The sequence below is a fragment of the Falco biarmicus genome, chromosome 4 (genome assembly GCF_023638135.1).
Source record: "Falco biarmicus isolate bFalBia1 chromosome 4, bFalBia1.pri, whole genome shotgun sequence".
Lineage (NCBI taxonomy): Eukaryota > Metazoa > Chordata > Aves > Falconiformes > Falconidae > Falco > Falco biarmicus.
Genome location: NC_079291.1, coordinates 79941901 through 79964142, shown reverse-complemented (window position 1 = coordinate 79964142; position 22242 = coordinate 79941901). Strand labels below are relative to the sequence as shown.

General features: G+C 37.4%; 2 protein-coding genes across 4 annotated transcripts in view; one reads left to right on the top strand and one right to left on the bottom strand.

Annotated features, from left to right (window-relative positions):
* CCZ1 (CCZ1 homolog, vacuolar protein trafficking and biogenesis associated) overlaps window positions 1–5951 on the top strand; it is a 15232-nt gene extending 9281 nt beyond the window's left edge. Inside the window, exons 11-15 of the mRNA XM_056336239.1 lie at window positions 386–419; window positions 767–884; window positions 3090–3248; window positions 4342–4469; window positions 5608–5951. Of these exons, the coding sequence (XP_056192214.1) occupies window positions 386–419; window positions 767–884; window positions 3090–3248; window positions 4342–4469; window positions 5608–5663 (495 nt within the window). The 3' untranslated portion in view covers window positions 5664–5951. The remainder of the gene's footprint in view (window positions 1–385; window positions 420–766; window positions 885–3089; window positions 3249–4341; window positions 4470–5607) is intronic.
* The window catches only part of LOC130148074 (radial spoke head 10 homolog B-like), a 24837-nt gene extending 2595 nt beyond the window's left edge, over window positions 1–22242 (bottom strand). Inside the window, exons 1-20 of one of the 3 annotated variants that reach the window (XM_056336236.1) lie at window positions 21900–22242; window positions 20995–21310; window positions 20252–20327; window positions 19919–19987; window positions 19544–19717; window positions 18443–18528; window positions 17667–17787; window positions 16638–16814; window positions 15796–15937; window positions 15188–15297; window positions 14543–14732; window positions 13683–13794; window positions 13518–13597; window positions 13265–13413; window positions 12330–12437; window positions 11078–11254; window positions 8968–9019; window positions 8370–8450; window positions 7077–7272; window positions 6393–6627 (exon numbers count right to left, since the gene is read on the bottom strand). In XM_056336236.1, the coding sequence (XP_056192211.1) occupies window positions 6414–6627; window positions 7077–7272; window positions 8370–8450; window positions 8968–9019; window positions 11078–11254; window positions 12330–12437; window positions 13265–13413; window positions 13518–13597; window positions 13683–13794; window positions 14543–14732; window positions 15188–15297; window positions 15796–15937; window positions 16638–16814; window positions 17667–17787; window positions 18443–18528; window positions 19544–19717; window positions 19919–19987; window positions 20252–20327; window positions 20995–21310; window positions 21900–22227 (2958 nt within the window). In that variant the 5' untranslated portion in view covers window positions 22228–22242 and the 3' untranslated portion in view covers window positions 6393–6413. Of the gene's footprint in view, window positions 1–6392; window positions 6628–7076; window positions 7273–8369; window positions 8451–8967; window positions 9020–11077; window positions 11255–12329; window positions 12438–13264; window positions 13414–13517; window positions 13598–13682; window positions 13795–14542; window positions 14733–15187; window positions 15298–15795; window positions 15938–16637; window positions 16815–17666; window positions 17788–18442; window positions 18529–19543; window positions 19718–19918; window positions 19988–20251; window positions 20328–20994; window positions 21311–21899 lie in introns of those variants that run through there. The other 2 variants (XM_056336237.1, XM_056336238.1) reach the window with 2 other exon arrangements.

Here is a 22242-nt window from a genome sequence, read left to right as displayed (position 1 = left end):
ACCTGGATTTATGTAGCATTAATCAGTAAAACATAAAAACTAATGTTTTTCTAATTAAATGGATGTTTCTTGTAGACATATATCCTTGCATAAAATGCATTTTTAGCAAATTTTACCTTTCCCCTAGAATGTAAAAAATGTTAACTGGGCTGAATTTTAAAATCATTAACTGTCCTGTGTTGTCAGGTCTGCAAAGAGGTTATCCTATTGAAGTGTTACCTTTACAGTAACTTGGGTTTTTTTGGTTTGTTTTTTTTTGGTTTGGTTTTTTTTAATTTAACTGGTTTACCTGTGTGTGGCTTCAGTGAAGTATCTGTCATTTATTTGAGGTAGTTGAGGTAACCTGTTGTAAATGGTTTTTTTTGCTCTAACTTTTTTGTTCTAGGCCATGAGTGCAGCTGTCTGCTTTATGATTGATGGTAAGTACATCACTCACTTGGCAAGACAGTACAGAAAGCTATTATGTGCAACTTGCTTTACTCTTGAACAATACTCAGTTAATTTGTTACTTGAGCGTCATCTTTGTGAGTGCTTCTATCAGTCTTGGCTTTTGTTCCAGTGGTGTAAGTAACTCAAATTACACAATAAAATTACTAAATATCACTTCCATTAGCTATGCACTTTCAAAATCATCCATAAGATTATAATTAAGAGTGAAAATTTCCCCAGGACTCTCACTGATGTTTAAAGAAAACTACTACAAAAACTGTACCTTCAACTGTGGGAAGAGAACCTCATCTCTCCCTTTTCTTTACCCACCACCTAGCTTCAATTCCACCTACGCTGGAGTTTTGCCGTAAACTGGACAGCATTGTTGGGCCTCAACTCACTGTGTTAGCATCAGACATATGTGAACAATACAACATCAACAAGAGAATATCAGGGTTTGTACCATGTTTCTGTTCCTGTTGCAGTCCCTCATTAGTTGGCTAAAAATTAGGTTTAATGAACTGCTTAAATAATGGTAACATGAGCCCAAATGTTGAAAGCATTAACAGTGTACTTTAAATGATGTTTGTCTACATTTCTGCATCTTAAGCTTATATAGTGCCTGTTGTTGCATATTGAGATTTCCCTGAAGTAACAACATATATGTTGTTAATTTAGGCATGAATGTTTATTAGTGGCTGAAACCTTTTTCCTCTCTGCATAATTGTTGCAGGAAAAATCACGTAAATATAGAAGATGAATCTCAGTGTATCAATCGAGATTCTGCCTCCTCATCCCCTAGCAGATTATTCAGACACAAGAAGTGAAACTCCTAAGTTTTGCTGCTTCATGTATGAAACTAGCTGACCCGTGGGGATGATGAGTTCTAAGATCACTGTGCTGGCAGAAGTATATACAAGATGGCAGAAATGCCAGCGTAAGTGGCAGTCTTCTCTCACTGTCCCCCATGCTGAAGCAGAGAAGCAGCAGTTAATCTTAACTTTAGTTTATACTTTCTACGTTTGCTCGAGGAAAACAATCTCATAATGTTCACAGACAGCCCTTGGGCTAGTAGAACATTTGAGTTTTTTAAAAAATTGTCACTATCTTTGGCCATGTCTTTTGTGCTGATTTCCTTTGACTTCTGCTTTCCTAGGCTGCTGGTTTGTGTAATGCTAAAAGAACTGTATTTTTCATATCAAGTGGACACTGACACCACTAAGCTCTGAGTATTACCTTAGACACAAGGACTTACAGGCTGGACAGAGTGTATGTAACTCTTAATTCTGTTACAATTGGAAAAGGAAAATGAAGGTCTACGTACCAGAACAACTTCTGTTTAAGAGTTTGAAATGGGGACTTTAGTGAGTGGATTATTTGGTTATGATGCAAGTTTTACAGCCGAGTACTTCTTGCCAGAATTACTGCTCCTTGGAAGTGTTGCTGTGTATGCTAGGTAAAGAAAAAAGTCTCTTCTTTTTGGTTTTGCAGGACAAAGTAACTGCTTGAGGGGTTAAAAAAAAGTCAAATAAAAAGGGATGTTAATGCTTTGGAAAATCTACTTTGCTTAAAATTATAGCTGACTTTCCACAAAATTGTATTTATTTATTTAGATAGATTTCTTAGGGAAGCACGAATAGCGTCGCGTATGGTGGAAAAAAAAAAGGAATTAAACCAAAGATAGGTGTGTGACTGAACTTGTTTAGTGGTAGCATGCCAAATCAGCAAAATCGCAGGGTATAGAATAGGATGTGCTTGAAACTGAGCCAATCTACTAAATCATTAAACTTGGGGTTTTTTAATGCCATCTGGGTCTGGCTTTGGCAGCTTTAACTCTTTAAAAGTTTAATGCTATGGTGTCCTGAAAACATGATATGGTTTCTTGACGCTAATGCATCTAGGTGACAAGAGAGCAAGGGTATCTAGTTGTTTGCTAAGGTGAGTGGTGTCATCACAGTATCTCCTTGATTCTAAATAATACATAGCCCGAAGTAGCAACCGCTATAGCTAGTCTGAATTTGCTGGTGACTGCTACCAAAACTGCAACTCTAAGTGACAGATTTTGTTAACTCAATAAAAGAGGAAATGGAGGAAGACTGCCAAGGCAAGAATTTGAAAATAGTCTCTTGCTTGGCCCACACAAATGATGGAGGGAGATCTAATCACCTGGATCAAGGAAGAGTTCTCTGAGTGTAACAAAGATGTGAGTGGAAGATTACTTATTGATCAAATTAAAAACCTAGCATCCATTCAAACCAGGCTGGACTGGCACAGGGAAGAGCAGCAAGGAAGTAAAATGGGGACAGAGAAAAAACAACTCAGAAAAATGCAAACAAACTAGCACTGCGAAGTGGGACAAGGCCTTTACACTCCCCTGTGTCTATTTACTAGCAGCCAAAGCAGCAGAAGGGGAAAAACTGGTTGGTGTTGCAGGCTGGCATTTTGGGTGGTTTTGTTTTTTTAAAGTGTGGCGTGATCACACTTCATTTTAACACGAGTCTTAACCTACTTGGGTCTTTTCAATGTGAAGATAACTTCAGGATGTCTGAGTAAGTCTTTCACTGGCTAGTTACCTGTTCTGTGTGAAGCCTGTGCTTATAGAACATGACAGTATTCACAAGTACTTTTTTTTTTTTTTTTTTCCCAAAAAAACTTCCTAGGGCTGAGAAGGAGCCTCAGTTCAAGTTTATCTATTTCAATCACATGAACTTGGCAGAGAAAAGTACCATTCACATGAGGAAAACACCCAGTGTATCACTTGCATCTGTTCACCCTGACCTCATGAAGATTCTCGGTGACATCAACAGCGACTTCTCCAGGTAATGCTTAACTATTAAATAGTCTGTAATTCCTTGTATCAAGATTTTTTCAAATGAGAGAAGATTTCATGTCTTTTTGTTCATGGATGGCTATTCATAGCTCTGTGACATAAATGGTGCAACATGGATCATATTTGGTATTTTGTGTTGGTTTAGAAGTAGTCTGTCTTAAACAAAACTTCTGTTGTCCTTTAATAACAAAATAATTTATAGAAGAGTGAGGGGGTCTATCCAAGAAAATATCTGTAATCTATTTGAAGCTTCAGAGTAGTCGTAACAAATTTGAAGGGGATGTAAAGCCTAGCGCTTTTCCACTTAAGTCTGTCTAATCTCTGGATAAGTAGTGTAAAGGACAGGGAAACCTGCTTCTGCCTATATTATACCTCCTCTGAAAGAGCTGGCTGCTTTTAGGGATTAGACAACAGATGAAATGCCAACCCTGCAGTTACTACATTACTGCTGATAAAGATGACTGACTTCTTGTCAAAGGGTATTGTGCTACAAGTTGGGAGAGACCCTTATTAATTCAAATTAATAAAGAACATGAAAATGCTGAATTATTGTCATGTCTATAACTAATCGGCAACTAGCAATTTTCCCACTCTGCTTAAGGATGAGGCATTCATTTTTCTGTAAATGCAAAAAAGAATGTTTCAGTATATTTTGGAAGTACTGGGTGAGTGGCAGCTTTATATAATTTCTCTAGTCGTTGAGCATAGTTCAGTTCTAGGTTTAACAATGAGATACGTGAAAGCTTATCACCGTACCCTCTCCAGCTTCCATTTTTTTGGTCACTGTGTAGCAAATTCTATGCAGTGTGTCCTTAACAGTATGGAGCATACGTGTTTTCTTTGGAGCACTGGAGTGTTTGGCTGATGGACAAGTTAATTACATGCCCAGATAAGTAAATCATTGTCGTAAGCAGCCATTTATGAAGCCTTCACCCTGGATTATGTCGAAGTTAGTATTGGTAGTCTCTTAGATACTGCACAACCACAAAAATTTATGACAGTAAACTGTCCCACTCATTACAATAAAGTTGTTGAAGATTAAACTTTTTGCCACATTTTTTACATTCTAAAATTTCTTTCAGAGTTGATGAAGATGAGGAAATTATTGTGAAGGCAATGAGTGATTACTGGGTAGTTGGGAAAAAGTCTGACCAGCGAGAACTGTATGTTATTTTGAATCAAAAAAATGCAAATCTGATTGAAGTTAATGGTAAGTAAGGATTAGTTTTTATTACCTTTAAATACAGTTACTACTAAAATGTATGTCCCTGAAGAAGTAATAAAACCCATCTCGCAAGAAGTCTACAGAGGGATTGATCTATGATAGACCAGGTAAGTTTGCATAAGGCTTTAAGTCTGCCTTCCACCAGCTGTGAAAGAACAGCATAAATATTCAGCAGACTTTCTTAATTATTAATCAGTCATTCTTCTTCCTTCAAATAATACAGGAGAGCTCTGTGAGCTTAGTTTAGGAGTAATTAATGAAGTTATATTATATACAGTTGAGAGATGAACATACTTACATCTGAATTAGGTTTTATTTGTCAATGATCCATGGGTAGATTACTTAGACATTGTCTGTCCTGTCAGTGATCCTCATTCCATTGTTAATTTGTTTTTAATGCTGTTTGAGAATTATTTACCTTGACTAAGAGTGCAAATTAGCAATAAGATGCAAAAAGCTTTTAAATGAGTTTCTCTTAAAAGTCTGTCAAGAGTCTTATTTACAGCGATTTTAGGGCACCCTCTTTTAATAGGAGGAAGCGTGCTCACTTGGACAAGGGGGAAAAATTAATACTTTTCCAAGACCAAAGCCTAGCAACCTAACTTTTGAAAAGACAAATGAGTTACATGACTTCTCATGATTTCTAATTGTCTTTCAGGATCAAACCTGCCATACAGAAATAGTAAATGAGTGTTTCTGTGCCTGATAAGTGTAGGAAGTGGTGTACCTCAGGCAGCACAAAGCAAAAGCCTTGCTGACTTGATTTACTGTAGCAAACTAATCCCTCCTTGCCCCGAAAAGGGGTTTCAGTATACTTCCTTGTGTTGAAGCTAAAGCTTCTGCTGTTGGCAGTGTAGAAATTTGACAAGATGAATGGCCCAGCGACAGACTCGAACCATCATTTACACTTTAACCACTTAAAATACAACTCATCTTTCAGTGTGAAACATCAGACTTGACTCAACTTTCTCTTAATGTTATGCTGTCCAGTAGTCTACATTAGAAACTCCTAGGGAGTTTTCTGTTTGAATTCTGTTATATTCTCCAATATGCGGGATTTTTCTTGCAGAGGTTCCTGTAAGGCATCATACTGAATTTCATTTATTTATTTATTTATTTACAGAAGAAGTAAAGAAACTTTGTGCAACACAGTTTAATAATATTTTCTTCTTGGATTGATCTGAAAGGGCTGATTTATTGAAGATGTCAATGTCAGACACTTGTTCAACATGAAGAGTTATTAGTCATATTATTGACTGGAATAATGACAATTAGTAAAGCAATACTTGCTTTGTAAGAATCAAAATTTCTACTAAAATCTGTAAACTGATCATAAAATTTTTAGATTTTAAAAAGGTTTATGTGCAAACTAATTAAAAACCAGTCTGAATTCACCTGTACCATTCCATTCCGATATTGTTATGTGAATATTTTACTGGAAAATAAAACTAATTGTTACACTTTTAAGGGCATCTTTTTGTTTTCCTGTGTTCATTTCCATTTCTGTGTCACTTTCTGCTAATTTTTTACAATATCAAACTAGATTGGTTACAAGAGACACCTGGACAAAGCACTTTCTAGGTGACCTGTTCTTTGCAGCTCGTGCTTCAGCCTGATTTACATTCTTCGTCAAATTGTTACGTACTTGCTTATGCAGTATTTCAGTCAAATAAACTAGGTTTTAAGCAGAAACATTTAATTAGGACATACAATGATGACAAGATATCAGTTGTACCTAAAAATTCCCTTGGTATTGATACAAGTCAAATACTGACTTCTGGAATAGTTTTGTTTAAAGGGTTTACACTCATGACTAGATGCTTTTTCCCAAGACCTTTGGTGTAAGAGCAGAGTTTCCTTCTGGAACCAGCAAGACTTGGATTTTTTTCTTATTCAAAGAGTACTTACCTAGAGCTTCAGTAGTTCTTATCAGAAGATTTCTTTCTTCTTTTTCTTTTTGCCAGCAGGCACCTTCGTAACACCTGGGCGTGCTACAATGGGTGCCTCTTCCTTCAGAGGGGGTACTAACTGTGTGACAGGCTCCTCTAACTCCTTAAAATCCACACTCTTGGAGTCAAATGTTTTTTCTGCTGCAGCTGCTTCTTGTCTTATTGCCTTTTCTGCTTCTCTTCCAGCAATAAGTCTGAGTGAACAAAGTTTAAATGTAATGTACAGCAAGAAAGGAGACACAATGGCTACGCAACTACAGCTATATTCACAGTATATACAATATAAACTGTCATATTGTAGAGAAGCAGAAAACCTGTCTAGTTACTACTTCAAGTCTAATTTACAGCATGATTTATTTTTTTTAAAAAAAGTCTTAATTGCCTTTACAGAGAGCAGGACTCAAGTGCCAGGAAATAATAGAGCGCAAAGAATTCTGTAACCTGAAAGCAGCCTGTATTTGTTATTCCCAACAGTAACAGAAGTCAGGAGTTACATTCTGTATATTACTTATTATACCTGGATGAGTTTGTTTTCCAGTTACAGTATGCTATACAACTTTATTAAAGCAGACTTCTCATTTTCAATAATTTTGTTAGTAGGAGATAAGAGGTAACAGTACTAAAGGTAAGACACAACACTTACTTCGCCAGTTCCTCATCCTTGATCTTTCTCAGCTCAGCTAATTCAGCATCCTGTGTTTGATTTTCTTTTATTTTTTCCCTTAGCACTTTTTCATGCTGGTAAGCAGGAAAGAACTTAGTTGTAAAAAAGATCTGCACCTGACACATCCACAGGCTAAATTCCTCATCTTGTTCAGGTTTGGCTTTTTTTGGTTCATCTGCAACAGGTAAATTAAACATCTGTTTAGCAGGGCACTTCTATTTCAAACATGGTTTGGACTACAATATTTCAGATATGATACTGCAAGGGGAAGGTCTGGCTTCTGCATGGTATGGAAGATGACGACTGTGTAAAACTTGTAACCGATGCATGGGAAAGGGGTGACCCTTTTGTGGGTCTTCAGAGTGACATATCGCTGGGAATGGCATCAAAAGAATATGAACTTCCCCTTAAATCACACAATAAATTTCTCCTGCAGTAATCTAATGACAGTTCAGTATCCATGACTCCTGTGCACAGATAAGCAGAGGAACAAACGTGACTACCTGAAAGAATCACATGCAAGTATCCAATTATCATGACTGTCAAAAAAATAGTCTAGATCCCATCTATCTGCTGGTTCTTTGACAAACGACATTTTTTTCAGATCTGTAAGTCAGCAGTCATCAGATTTCAGTGAAAGAGCTGATGACTACACGAAGATCCTTGCCTAGCTGCATTCTTGGATTTGGGTTCTCTATCTGGAGAAAACATTTAACAAGCACAAAAGACAACCCTGGTAAGATGTCCTAATCAGCCAGAAGGGAGATAGTATAAAAAAAATGTTACTAGCCTCAACGTATGAAAATGCTTTTACCAATTTCTCTTCTGCATGAATGTTGGCCTGTCATAACATAAACACCTTATCCCAGCTAATGGTGCCACACCATTAATAGTAATTCTTTTATTACGTAAAAAAAGCAAGACATAGTAGTATCTTTTATTTATCCAAGATGTTAAAAAAAAAAATAGGCAAGCTTGCAAATTGAACTTCTCAAGAGTAAATACAAATTACAGCTTGTAGGTGCCCTACAAATAAAATGTGGCATTTTAAAATTGGGGAACCTATTAAATTGGTACTTATATGTCTCAAATTTCATTTTCTTTAAAACATTTCTTTTAGAAAATTTCTTTACAAATCTTCCTCCAGAATTAATGTTCACTTACTGCCCTCTTGTGACAAGCTGAAATCTGCATATACAATTAAAAAATCTTGCAGTTCGAGAGCTAGGAGGGATTTTGTTTGTTAGTCTTAAAACAAAAGGACTGCTTTACCTGTCAATTCTGTTGCTGGACAGAAATCTTGTCCTCTTTCTGCATCCCAGTTGAACAATGATGGAACATCTTTGGTATCTCCTGGAGTTGTGTGAAATAAGAGGACAGTATAATTCTGTGCATTAAATATCAGGTTCGATCCTTCAGCACAAACAAATATAAACTGTCATCTGACCTTACAGTTAGACCTGTGGTTGAAATACTTCTGTACTGATGAAAAGTTCATTTATAATGAAGGCACAGTGCAGAGTTTAGTCTCCCGTTTCCATGCTCAAATGAGTGGGACAGAACAGGAAGAATTCAGTTTTTAAAAGGCTTTATGTTATTTTTAAGGAAAATGTGATAGCTTGTAACTAAAAAGCACAAGAGTTCAGAGATTCGAACATGCCCAGCTGCCTGTCCATAGCAGGTGTAGAATGCTAAATGTAAACCTTGTCATAACTGCCAAAGCGAATGCAGCCACCCTCTGTAATTGCATTACATCCAGCTGTTTCAATCACTAATCAGCTACCATTTTAGTAATTTTTAAAGCTGTGAAAAGAGCGAAACTCTTCTAGCACGACTGCTTAAAGATGCTTATGGTAACTACAGTACTCACCCAGTAGAAATCCTTGAAGAGGATGCCCTCTGTCTTCACAAGGTCTCAGTGGCTGGCAAGAAGTTTTAAATTCAGTTATTAAATGCCAGGACTTGTGTTCAAATTAACAAGTGAAATCACGTGTCTGAGTCATGCAAATTCCTATCTCCAAAGCATCCTGACAACCGAATGCATTCTGCCGTTATGCTTATTTCAAAACATTTAAATTGCAACAGTGTTTCACGCTTTCAAGTATGCAAATCGGTCATAACACTTTACCTTTGATAGCAGCCAGGGAACTGGCATTATCCTATTTCAGAGCTAGGGAAAGACATCAGCACAGAGAACAAAAGCTCCTGTTCTTAGACATGTCCTCTGTTCTTACGTGCTTCTCTACTACTATTATTCATCTGCTCCTGAGGAAACAATAATTAATTTCTATTCCTCACTATAGGAATATACTCCAGAATTACACTGAGTGAAAAGGAGAGAACACCACTCAAGAGTGCATCTGAGAATGATGCTTTAAAATCTTTCCAACTGTCATCCCAAGCTCCTTCTGCAGCATGATGATGTCACTCCTTCCAGACAAGTGACAGTAAATCTCACAAAAACTCAGCTCAAATACAATTCTGTTTTTAAGCTGGTGTATTTTCTAGAAGTCAGGGAGTTTCCAAATTCTCTGTCTGATTTCCACAATTCCAGTACAAAACAGTAATCCTTACTACCTTACCCTAAAATCATAGAGATCAAACAAAATATATTTGTTCTTGGAATATCAAAAATCTCATTATAGTCATACACTGGGTACAAAACTGTAAAGGCAGTGAAGGTGAAAAGTTTGCTGGAATAATTCTGAAAAGTGTTTTAGGAGTTACCTTCCCCAGTGCTTCTAAATCTCAACACACTTCTCAGACTCTCACTCTCCCCCTTGCAAATAAAGATAAAACTGTAGCTTTCTTCACCGCTTCAGTTCATTGGAAGACACCACCCAATATTCTATATAACAATAGCTGATTGTATGTGTGGGAGAAAATGCTTTTATTAGCAATGGAAACGCACCACTTCTAGGCTCATACACACATCCAGACATGGGAACACACTATATTTAATATTAGATGAAATTCTTGTCTCTTTCAAAGCCTAATTGGCTACTCCGTCACTCATGAATTGCAAACCCTTTGCTCCATCTTTTAGAGTGAGCTTTTTACATATCTCATGCTTCTTTATTTTGTCTTGTGATATGACACTTTCGCTTGAACACAACCATGAGCAAGCATAAAGCTCAGATGCCTCAGAAATGTCATCATTTTTTGTAACAATTATACTTCTGCTGTACATGCATTAATAAAAAGCACAAGAAGAATTTTACATACGGTACATTTTAAAATAAGATTTTCTTTTGCTCTTGGAAAATCTGTTTTAACTGGACCGTTTCACTGTGCAACTGCATTAATCTTTGCAGTAATGCAAGGGAATGGGTTTCATATGATGTAATAACTGGCCAGAGAATGGAAAGTGGTGGTGTTCAGTGGCACTACCAGCTTACAAAGGCTGTGAAATTAGGTGTTTGTGAATACTCTTTGAATAAATAGAATACTTTCATCTTGTGCATAATTCCAAATAATTTCCAATTCATGCCTTCAACTATCCACGCGGTGTATTGCACTGCAGTGTCACAGGCAGCGTCTTACAACCTATAAAATCCTTATTCAAAAGTACAGCAAAAAGAAAAGAGCCTAACTTATCTGCTGGGGAACAGCAAGTCTTACTACATACAACAACTGCAATGCCATTTTTACAGGGCAATAGACATTTGACTTAAAGCAGGAGAGGCGTATCTTCTACCAGTCAACCAATCTGTCAATTCTCTTTCAAACACCAGAAGGATTTAAAAGTACTTTATGGGTATTTATAGTTATTTAGGATAACGTGCAAATGTGTTAAAACTGTCTATATTGGTGTTACAATCTAAGGTAGCAACAAACAGAAAAAGCAGGAGGAGCCAATCAAATGACTGTTTATGCAAAAAGAGGAAATTAGTTTTTCTGTGTTCAGGAAGCACAGTACATTTGCAGGGCCTGACTTCACCCTCATATAATAATATTTAACAGGTCTGCATCAACTTTACCTGGGACAGAGAATATTCTGGGTATGGAGACACATTTGTGGTTCCCTCTGACAGACTCTCAATTCTAAAGCTACTTCTTTTCTCATTATCACGAGCTACTTGCTCCTTAATCATGTTGCTGGTAACATACACTGATGCACAATCAAGAAGAGCTTCAACAAATTCAAGAAAAACCAACTAGAGTAAAACAAACACAGTGATTAATTAGTATTTGCAAACTCCCTTCATTAACAGGCATATGTACCCAAGCAAGCGAAGAACTCGGAAGTGATTGTGAAGCCTTGCTGGCCTCATTTACCTAGTCAAACATCCCTTCTTCTGAAGAAAAACTGAAAACAGCCAAAGCTCAAAAAATTCAGCCAGTGAAATACTGTGTTATGCATTATACAAGTCATATTGAAATAAAACACTACATAGATTTTTGCTGTATCTGGAGCTACAGGAAATTTCTCTATTAAATAACATAACTATTGCCATTACCTAAAACACTTAATTGCACACAGCGCTTCCAGAAACCGAAAGAATGGGCATATAATTAATCTCAGTAAGACTTGCGCTGTGTGTTCAGTTTATCAGATACTGTTTAAAACAGTAAACTCAATTATGTCATTTAAAATAAGACCATTGCTGAGTAAGAGCTAATTCTTTAAAGGTGAAGGACCCTCAATAGCAGGCCAGCCATCAGGTAGCACAAGAGTCTTCTACAGTCACTGCTCTATCTCACTGAGGAGGCAATGCCTCCTTCACACATCACTAATCAGGCTTCTTGGATCACCAGATTTTCAGGATCAGTGGGTTCACTTCTTAATTATTGACCCATCTTAACATTTCCAGTGCATGCCTTGGTAGCTGAATGTGCTGAGATTCATCCCTGCATAATCACTATATATATATATATATATATATATATAAACTGCCCCACAGACATAGCTATTACTAGCAGCAGGCTCCTAAAATGGTATTTGACCCTCTGGGTTATGGCTCTCTTCGGCAGTTATCTGTATGGTCAGGTATGCTGACACTGTACTAAGAAGAATAAGATAATAACATAGAAGTACATGAGCTAAATTAGAAGATACAGGCAGAAGAAAGGAAGACAAAAATAGGGGTTTTGTTTGTACCCTCTTTTTTTTTTAAATAAATTACTTAATTTTCCTGCTGTTCTAGGAGATAGGCAGCATTTGCAGCACTTTTGGAAAGTAATTGTAATTGTTCCTATAGCAACGAACTCTGGTTTTTTGCCCATACACACCTCTGGCTCCAGATTGGTACTGTTGCTATCGTGTAGAGAGGGACTGTCTTTGACAAGTATTTCCACAAGTTTTGAAGCAGTTAATTGTTTGCTGAGAAGTTTAAAATCCTGGGTAAAGAGTATATGTTACATGTTAACAGCACTTAAGGCATTCCCACATGGACCTAATCTAACTCCCTTTGAAGTCTGTGTCAGAATTTCTAGTGGTTTCAAACAATACTTCCACACACATAATTAACAACAGAGTGAAATTCTGGCCAGACTAAAGTCAATGGCAATTTTTCCTAGACTGCAAAAACACTAAGAACTTGTGAAAGCACAGAAATAAAAATATTTTTAAATTACAATTTTTCCATCTGATATTTTTTTTTTTCATTTAAAAAGGCTTGAATTTAAACAGTGACCCAAAACACAGGCATATCAAAGGAACTGTTCCCTGCCTTCAGATCTGTCCCTGAATTACTGAATTCTAGTAAAGAACCTGATGTTCATCTTGCATTATATTAATACATTATTAAAATAATAAATATTTTATAATATTTGTTATTTAATTACATAAACATCTATTAAAATACATGTTATTGATTATTTAAATTTTATTTCAATGTATTACCGTATTATTTCAAAAGCTGCCAGTCTTTTACTTCTACCAATAAGACATTTTGGAAGCCAGCAAAAATATTTATATTCCCTTAGAACACATCTGTCTAAAATTTGGTTATTTGGAATGACCAACTACAGAATCAGAATTCAATCCTGCAAAAGTGCACTAATAATGTCTGTAGAACAACTGTCCCTTTAATGTTTGTTGGACAGTTTGTACAAATAACATTGCTCCTACTTTTTCAAGTGTGCAGAGTATTTTAATATGCTCATATAAACTGAACAAAAAGCATATCCAATCACACAAAATTAAAAAAATAAAATATCATTACATTCAACATCCAAAGGAAGTGCCTCATTTTCATTGTGGGTTCAAATGGAGGTTTGGTACTCGGTCTACAAAAAGCTCTGTATATTTCCCAGCATTTGTCAATGTAGCTCAAGGCAAAAACTGTACATCGCTCTTCAGAAAATAAGGTACCTTTAAAAATTGATTGGGAAAAAATAACCATTACAATAAAACTGTGATGTATGTGGTACTAGTTAATGAATTCTGTACAGCAGAGAAGAAATACCATTACTTACCCTGGATATGACAGGCAGCGGGAATAACATTCCTGGACATCATTTCTAAGAAACACTTATGCAGACAAGAACCTTTCTCTCTACAGTTGAAACAAAAATAACTCTTGTCTAGGAAGACTCAAACTGAGTATACTGAAATATATTTTGCTAAAAGATGAAACTTACCTGTGTTCTTCATGATAGATATGAAATGCTAGGCGAATAACGTAAGATAAAAATGTTCTGAACAGTAAACTCCCATGTGGGCAATGTATCTCCTCAAGTGGTGTTTTATCACCTAAAAATTTTGAAAAAATAAACCTGTATTCTATCACATACATAATGCTTATAGGCATACTGAGTCGTCAGCCTTTTTTATCCTCTCCATCTCTACCTATCACAGTTTAACAAGTCCTGGAAGAATCCACCTAGACACAGCATCACTTTCAAACAAGCAGGTCAAGGGAGAACCATCCACCTATCTTATTGTATCTTATCAAATTCTCTCCTACTAGATATACATCCACTTAGATACACAGCATATAAGAATGAAGGGGGAAGTAAAAATGGAGTTAAACCCTTTGCATACCAGGGATACTGCTGGTCTAAATGGAACTGATTGATTAGCTGGCTCTATGGAAGAAAAAAACCCACCAAAACATACTACATGCAAACCAAAGCTAAGAGCACTGGGAAGAAAAAAAAAAAAAAAAAGAAAAGTATTTGTTTCTTCTACTTCTCTTTCTCAGACCTCTTTAGAACTACATGTAACAGTAATGGCAAGACCAGGGATGAATACAATTTTTGAACAGATGGCTCTTTAGAACGGTTTTTTAAGTGGTATTTTAATTTTGCGTTTTCTCGCCTAAGCAACTGAAATGCCTGGAGCAGTGTTAATGCATCCATTGTTAACTCACAGGCACAGAGGTACTATGTAGATAGGGGCCACCTATCTACCACGGTTGAGCTATGAGTAAACTTGCCACTCGAACTCTCTGCAGCTTACTATTCCTAGGTTCTAGACACCGATTGACAGAAATACAAACCACTCAATAGCCGATCCATTTCAGCAAGAGTTAGGGTGGAGTGATGAAACTGGCAGTCCTTCAGAAATCTCCAAAACTGAAGCTTAGTCATGAGGAAGGCGTTGTCAAGAGAATGATCGCAGCCTAAGCCACTGTAGAAGGTGTAAACTCTTCTCAGTTCTGTAATCTGCCTCAACACTGCAAATTCTACCTAAATAAAGCAGGGTATGTTTTCAGCATCATCTCACAGAGAGCAGGGATCATCTTGTATTGATCCTGTAATGGGGCATATAATGCTTTTCATCTTGTAACTTTGAAAAGCACATCCCTGGTTGTGTTCATGACAGCATTACTCAAATGTAGTTATAATAAATATGTGTTTTTTGGCGACTGATAAAAGTGAATTAGTCTCTGTCAGAAGACAAACCTCACAACAGCTAAAGGTAGTTGCTGAACGCGCTTCCAGGTATGTTAACATTTCTAGTGGAAGCTCAGGAAGAGGCAATACTGTCTATTCATTCTTATAGCTTTTCTGTTTTCATGGCCTTCAGGTTTTCAAATCATTCTTTAATAGAAAGAGTCACTTCATGGCAAATAAACCAGAAATAAAATAACATGAAACACACCACAAGGGAAAGCTGAAAATACCAAACACTAGACTCTTACTTGTTTCAGCTCTTCATGTCTCTCTTCCCTTGGCAACAAGTCAAGCACTGAAGATATGTCCAACTCAATATCTGATCCCAGAATAGAAGTATTTTCTGAGCCATTGATGACTGTGGTATTTTTTACCATGCAAAGAAAATAAATCAGAACAAATTAAATGAAGTTAAAAAGACACATATATACACACACATGGAAAATAAAACATTTATTATTCCTTCTTATCTTCCCGACTTCAAACTGAGAATAACAGACTCCTTTACAGTGAGGAGTAGAGATTTCATAGTAACAGCGTAACATCTGAAGAGTACTTTTGTCAAATTCAACCCCTAGCCAAAAGGAAATGCAGAAATTACACAAGTTATGAAACTTTCAGTAAACAGTGTTCCAAAAGCATTACAAGACATAGTGTGGATGAGTCAAAGTGTCAGGCACAGGAAACAAGAAGCATGGGAGCAAAACTCATTAATTATTAAGATAACTCCCATATTTATCAAAGTTCTTTGGAGAAATAGCTCTGGCTCTTGAGTAAGTATGAACAGCTTCACACTATAGTAAAAAGGAACAACAAAATGTGAACTGAGCAGAATTTCCTTTCTTAAGCTGCTTACCAGTGCCAAAATTACCTCCCGTGCAAATGGCATTCAGCTCTTTTGTATTCATTGCATCCACTCGAAAATTAGGATATTGTGCTATACGATCATCTATGAACTCTCCTTCATAAACATGACCATTCTTGAAGACAAACTTGCCCTATAAACAGATTAACGTGATTAATTTCAATATAAATAAAAATCAAAGATAATAAAAACCCAGTAATGCTCTTAATCAAATTTCCTTTTAAGAATCTTGCCTAAAACTGAATATATGAGATAAAATAAAACAAAATAAATTTTTCCTACCCGCTTTCATAAAATACTTTGTCATCTGTTAATTAAAGTACACTGCTTGGCTTAAAAACTGCCCATGTGGCTGTTTGATTTTGAAAAGTATTTTCAGGAAATAACATTTCGCCCCATATAGAAAGACTTGTTTACAATCCATTGTTTGCACATGTGGCACTCCACTCACAGGTTTTTTTAAGTCTGTTAATATGAGAACATCTCTGTGCAAGGATAGCTTGATACCCATTAGCTCACAGTGTAAGAGTGAAATACTGACCAACCACTGCAAAAACCAAGATAAATCTATTGCACTTAAAATCTCTACAGTTCAACTTCTTTCTTTATATGCACAACACACATCTAATCACAAAGTCAAATCTGTGCCTCGGCAAGGTCCTTGGAAGGACTCCTGCTTCTTGCAGTGGACTCTGCCCTTCATGCTGGGACTCCATCCACAATGCAAATCAAATGTAGTTTTCTATACAGAAAACTAGAGATCCACCATACAGAGCAGAGCAGTCTCCTCTGGTGTTGTCTGTAGTTTTGTCTTCCTACTTATCAATACTCACCTTGCCTTGCTTCTTATTACAAACCCATTCACCATCGTACACTGCTCCACTGGCATATATGAACTTCCCACGTCCATGTCGTTCCCCATTTACAAAATCACCTATGTATTCATTCCTTAAAGGATACTGAGACGCTGGCATTCTCTTCAAAAACCATATGTGGGTGCCACATCCATGCTGAAAAAGATGTGTGATTAGAAAAAAACATCTCCAGAAGAGCTGTGATTGCTATAGGTCGAGACTTTCAAAAAGGAGCACCACCTAGGCATCTTTAAGAGTCACTGTTGGCAAATGTCTCAAATAAAAGCACCTAGCTGATAGCTGCAGTACTTCAAACCACCCACAGAACTATATTCTACAAAGGTCTGAGGGAGAAGCACTCAAAAGAATACACCAAATCAATACCAACTTGAGCAAGCTCTACCAGCAGGACTCCTAAAGACATCCTGCCTGCCTGAAGCCTTTTGACTGTAATGCTGAAGAGCGAGGCAAGGAACACCAGGCCAAACAGAAAATCATGATGTTCCAGAAGCTGGATTTCTCCACAATTTTATACAGAGTGAAAAGACAGTCACTCACATTCTTTTCCCAACAGAATAATAAATGGAAGGAACAGAAAATGCCAGAAATCTTCTCCTTCCTTCATAAAATTTGTACAAGAGGGAACAGTGTGGTCTAATATTTCACAGGTGACAGAGAAGTAAATTGCAATGTATACTCACTGCTGAAGTCCTACCTCAAGCTTAGTCACAAACATGTAACTTTTTAAACTTTTTTTTTATGAAAAAGGTTTATATTTTTCATTAGAGAATTATATTATGACTTTTTAAGACTAAGTCAAAAGCCTTTTAACAATTCGGATGTTGCTAACATGAGAATCAACTTAAAATAAACAGCATATTTCCACTATCTCAACCGGCAAAAATCATACAAAGCTCCTTTGATATTGCACAAAACTGCCTACCTAGTTTTACTAGAGTAACAGACAAAACGCTGAATTAAAGAGGTCGCTGGGGAAGAATTTAATACCTGTACGCCATACACCCACTGTCCCATATACTCTTGATTAGCTGTCAACCATCTCATTCTTCCTTTTCCATGACGTACATTTTTCTCCCACTGACCTTCATAGATATTTCCAGACTTATAGCTACAAGAAAACAATAAAAGTTAATGACTCATTCATACTGAATTCTAAGTGGATCCTACAAAAGCATTTTATTTTATATATTTATATTTTACTAGCAACCTCATTGCCTCATTGCTAATAAATTTAGCATTTATTAATGCTGAATATATGCATTAATTTGAAAGGTGGCTCACACTGACATGGATACAGAGGTTTGATTGTACCCACTGTTTACCTATTTTTAACTTAAAAGGTCACTGAGAAGAAATTAACCAGTTCTTTTTTTCTGAAGAGTCTTCACCACAGCTAACCAAAATATTCTTTCATATAAAGTTCCACAAATAAATCATTTATTCATGAAAGCAGCTCCATCTGTTCAAATTAAATTGAGTTTATTTGTTTTAAATGTCAATGTGTGATTTACCAAAGCTGATTTTGGATTTTGTCTTTAGACATTCTTTTGTGGAATGATTGGTAGAAATATACCAATATTAAAAATGAAAGTTATAGAGAAGGTCTATTTCATTATTACAAAGCACTTTGTACAATTATTTATTCTACTGCAGAAAGTGCATGTGACCATGAAATAGCAGCATTTGTATCCATTTTACACAACAGGAGAAACTGAATGATAAAACATGAAAAAGAAGATACGGAGAAGTGTTAACATGTTTACCATCTCATTCCCCATCCTTCTTTGATGTTATTTACCCAGTTGCCTGAATACCAAGAAGTATGTTCCTGATCATAATAAACAATACCCTGAAACAAACAGTAGAGTCAATTTAAATACCTCAGTATTAATCTACATTAATAAAACATCACATAAATTATGACAAACATAATCACACTCTTACTTATAGTCACTTTGAACCACTGTACTGAAAGCAACTGACATGATAAAGTTAAATAATAACCTCTTTGATGAGTATTAGTGAAGACCTTAAAAAAGGCCAAGTTTTTAAAAAAATACATCTTACATTGAAGTCTACCACGTTTTTCAAACCACTCTGAAATGCTTTCAGAGTTAATCACAGTAGTCACTCTGAGGTACATCAATTTTCTAACTCATTCAGAATTCAACTTCCAACAGTAGGTCTACAGTTAATTGTTCTGTCTTTATCTGATGGCTTCCTCTCAGAACAAACTGGACAGACCACTGCATGGGTGACCATCCACAGCAACCTGTGTGATTTTAGTATCTCATTAGTGACACAGGAAAAAATAACCCATATGATTTGAATGGATTTTCCTCACATGCGGAGCATCAATCTTCAAATGTCAGGCCCAAAAAGAGCATCTCAATCTGGATGCATAAAACCAGACAAAAAAACCCACTACTTGCCTTTAAAAAGTTGGAACTACATTTCACTTACACGAGGTAAGTCAGTCTTAATTGTAATTATCATATTTGGTCAGCTAAAAACATTTGGGAGGTAGGATTGCTTTATCACTACTGGAACCTAATTGTTCTCTCATTATTATGTGGTTACTGATGCTGTTGTCAGTTTTGACTTTGTCATCATCTACTTGGAGCAGCATAAAGAACCAACCAAAATTACTTTTCTAGGATACTGTTCATCCTTTCTACCACAAACAAATCCTACCCTAATTGTTTTAATTAGCATTCAGAACTTCGGGGAAGATCTTTAGGAAAAACAAATCTCTACATAGTATAAGACCATGCAACAGCACTTAACATTTTGCAAAACTACAAAAACGCTTGCTGTTTTAGAAGGCAGTCACCCAAGACCAGGGTCTCATTTGGTGTTCTTACCTTTCCATGTCTTTTGCCTTTACACCAATAGCCAATGTAAGAAACGGGATGAGTACCACTCCTGAAAAATCCAAATCCATGTCTAACTCCATTCTTGATAGATCCTTCATAAATGCTGCCATCATTCCATGTATAACAGCCACTAAACATCTGCACATTCTTAACAAATGTTCCCTAAAAAAAGTAAATTGCAACAATTCAGGTTTACTGTTCTGCAGCTATCTGGGACAGGTCAGGCTTGTGACTGACATCACTGCCATAGTTCTGCAGCTGCTACCTGTACTGTACCAATTACTGCAACTTATCAACTTTCCTTGAATTTGCACACCTAATTGGCTAAAATTGTGTTCAGTTGTAAATTAAATTGCACTTTACCTCGTACTTCACACCATCAGCCCACGTGTAAGTCCCTTGTCCATGCATAAGCCCTTCAGAAAACATGCCCTTCAAATGAAGAGAACAGCATTGTTTTTAAATTTATTCTTACAACTGAAGTCTATGATGACTGTAAGATTTCAAAAGAACAACATATTAATTCCCCTCCGAATACTAGTTTCAAAAGAAGAGTTTTAATGCCAGAAACCAACAGAGCTTTCAGCTCTTACATATTCGGAGTGCTTAACCTCCACCTACATTGAAAGAAATAGCCTGCCTGTTCTAAAGAAAGAACTTGATCCACTACTTTTTTTTTCTAATTTATACACTCACCTTGTATGTATTTCCCCCCTCAAAATATGCAAATCCTTCACCCTCATACAATCCATGGACTTTTTCACCTTCATAGCTACAAAGAAAACAAACTAAAGATGAAGATTTCAAGCCACTGCCAGTAGACCTAAATCACAACAGACATACAATAAATTACTTTTGATTTACCACAGTCTACATACACACTGGTTGCATCTTGTGTACGGAAAGGAGCTATGACAAAATTTCCAATTCTTTGCTCCTTCCTTGTAACATTTTATGTAATTGTGTGTTGCTTCAGACCCGTATTTCTTTCAATTACAAAAACAAATCACATTGGTGCCATTTACTAGCTTACAACCAGGGAATCTGGTCAGTATGGGAAACATTATATTTAGTTCCCTTGAACTACCAAAGGATTTGGTTAACACTGCCATTCACCTGCTTCCTCAGTTTAGGATATTCTTACAAGGTATGAGCAGCCCAACACTAAGGGACTAGCTACATTTTCTTCATCAACAGTCTGTACACTTAAACAAAACTTCACCATAGGTGAACAAACTAAAAGAATGAGGCTTTTTGGCAGGCAGAACCAACACCACTAGAATGCAAGAAGGCAGCAGAACTCCACATGTATCATTGTAAGGTATCATTGCTACTGGGTCTGAATAACCCAATTCACTGCCTCGAATCAAGAGTCAAATTCATGTTTGTATGACAAATAAGAATTCTTGACTTCACTGATGTATTTGTAACAAGCATACCTTTTTACAACCACTTGAGTAAGAACAGCCTCCTCATAGTATTGAGGAACATCTTGGATCGGAGGTTCCTTTACCCCCTCTGACTCTTTATCTGCTATCACTGGAATTGCCTGCGTCTCTTCCACTCCTTTCACCACGGTTTGCAATTCTGTTGGCTTTGTTGCCCTACTCTCAGCTGCAGTATCTTGTGCAGGAATAGGGGGACGCACAGGTTTTTCTGCCTTCTTGCCATCTTTCTTCTTATCCTTTGCCATAACTACTGAATTGTCGCAACATCTATTTTCCTTCTGTGTGTCTACACGTGAAGATTTTTCCCCTATAATCCAATCAATTAAAGAAATGAAAGATCAAAACCCAGCTAACTACATGAAAAACTAGCAATCTTTCCTTAATTATTACACTTGCATGGATTTTAAAGTTATTCCTGTAATAATAGTTCCTCAAGGCAGTGGTTTTAGCTTGTGGTAGGCGGACCACACGGCTAATGGGAAGCAACACTTGTGACTCACCTCCCAGTACATACCAAACCACTGTCCATAGACCTGTTTTTTCTACACGGAGGTCTCCAGCTTTACTAGTTTTTAGGTGTCTAGATTTAACCATGGGGAAATGCTGAAAACCATTTTTCACAAGTGAGTTTGGCAGGTTTCTCCAGACTTAGGGCTTTACTGTTACTCAACTTGCTTTCAAAGTTATGAGTTGCAGACTGAACTACAACACAGAATAACCACTATAGCTTATAAAGGTAAAAACTACTTGAAGATTACAGGGCTGCTTGAACCGCTGCAATCACAATTCCCTCTCACTTCAGCCGGATCATCACCCTCTGTCACACAGAACCAAACCCCCGTGCCGCAGTGGCGCGGGCCGGCAGCGAAGGGCTGGGGCAGCCGCCATGTTCTCACCACCGCTCGCTTCCAGCCCGCGCCTCCTTCCTCTCCGGCAATTAACAGATGAACCAAGGGCCCGAGCGGGCCGGCGAGTGCAGCCCGGGCGCTGGAAGCCCTCCCCGCCCGCAGCAGCCACCCGCACCCTCGCTCCACCGCCCCTCGCCTCACAGCCGCGGGCCCCGCGCCGCACAGCCGCAGTGCGGCGCCGGCTGCCGTCACCCCGCCCGGGCACGCCCCACGCTGCCGCCAGGGGGAGCGGCCTCCCCGCGGCCCCTGAGGGGAGCCAGGCCCCAGCCCTTGAGGGAGGCCAGCCCCTGGCCTTGCTCCAGGGCCGGAGATTCATTCAGCGTTGCACGGA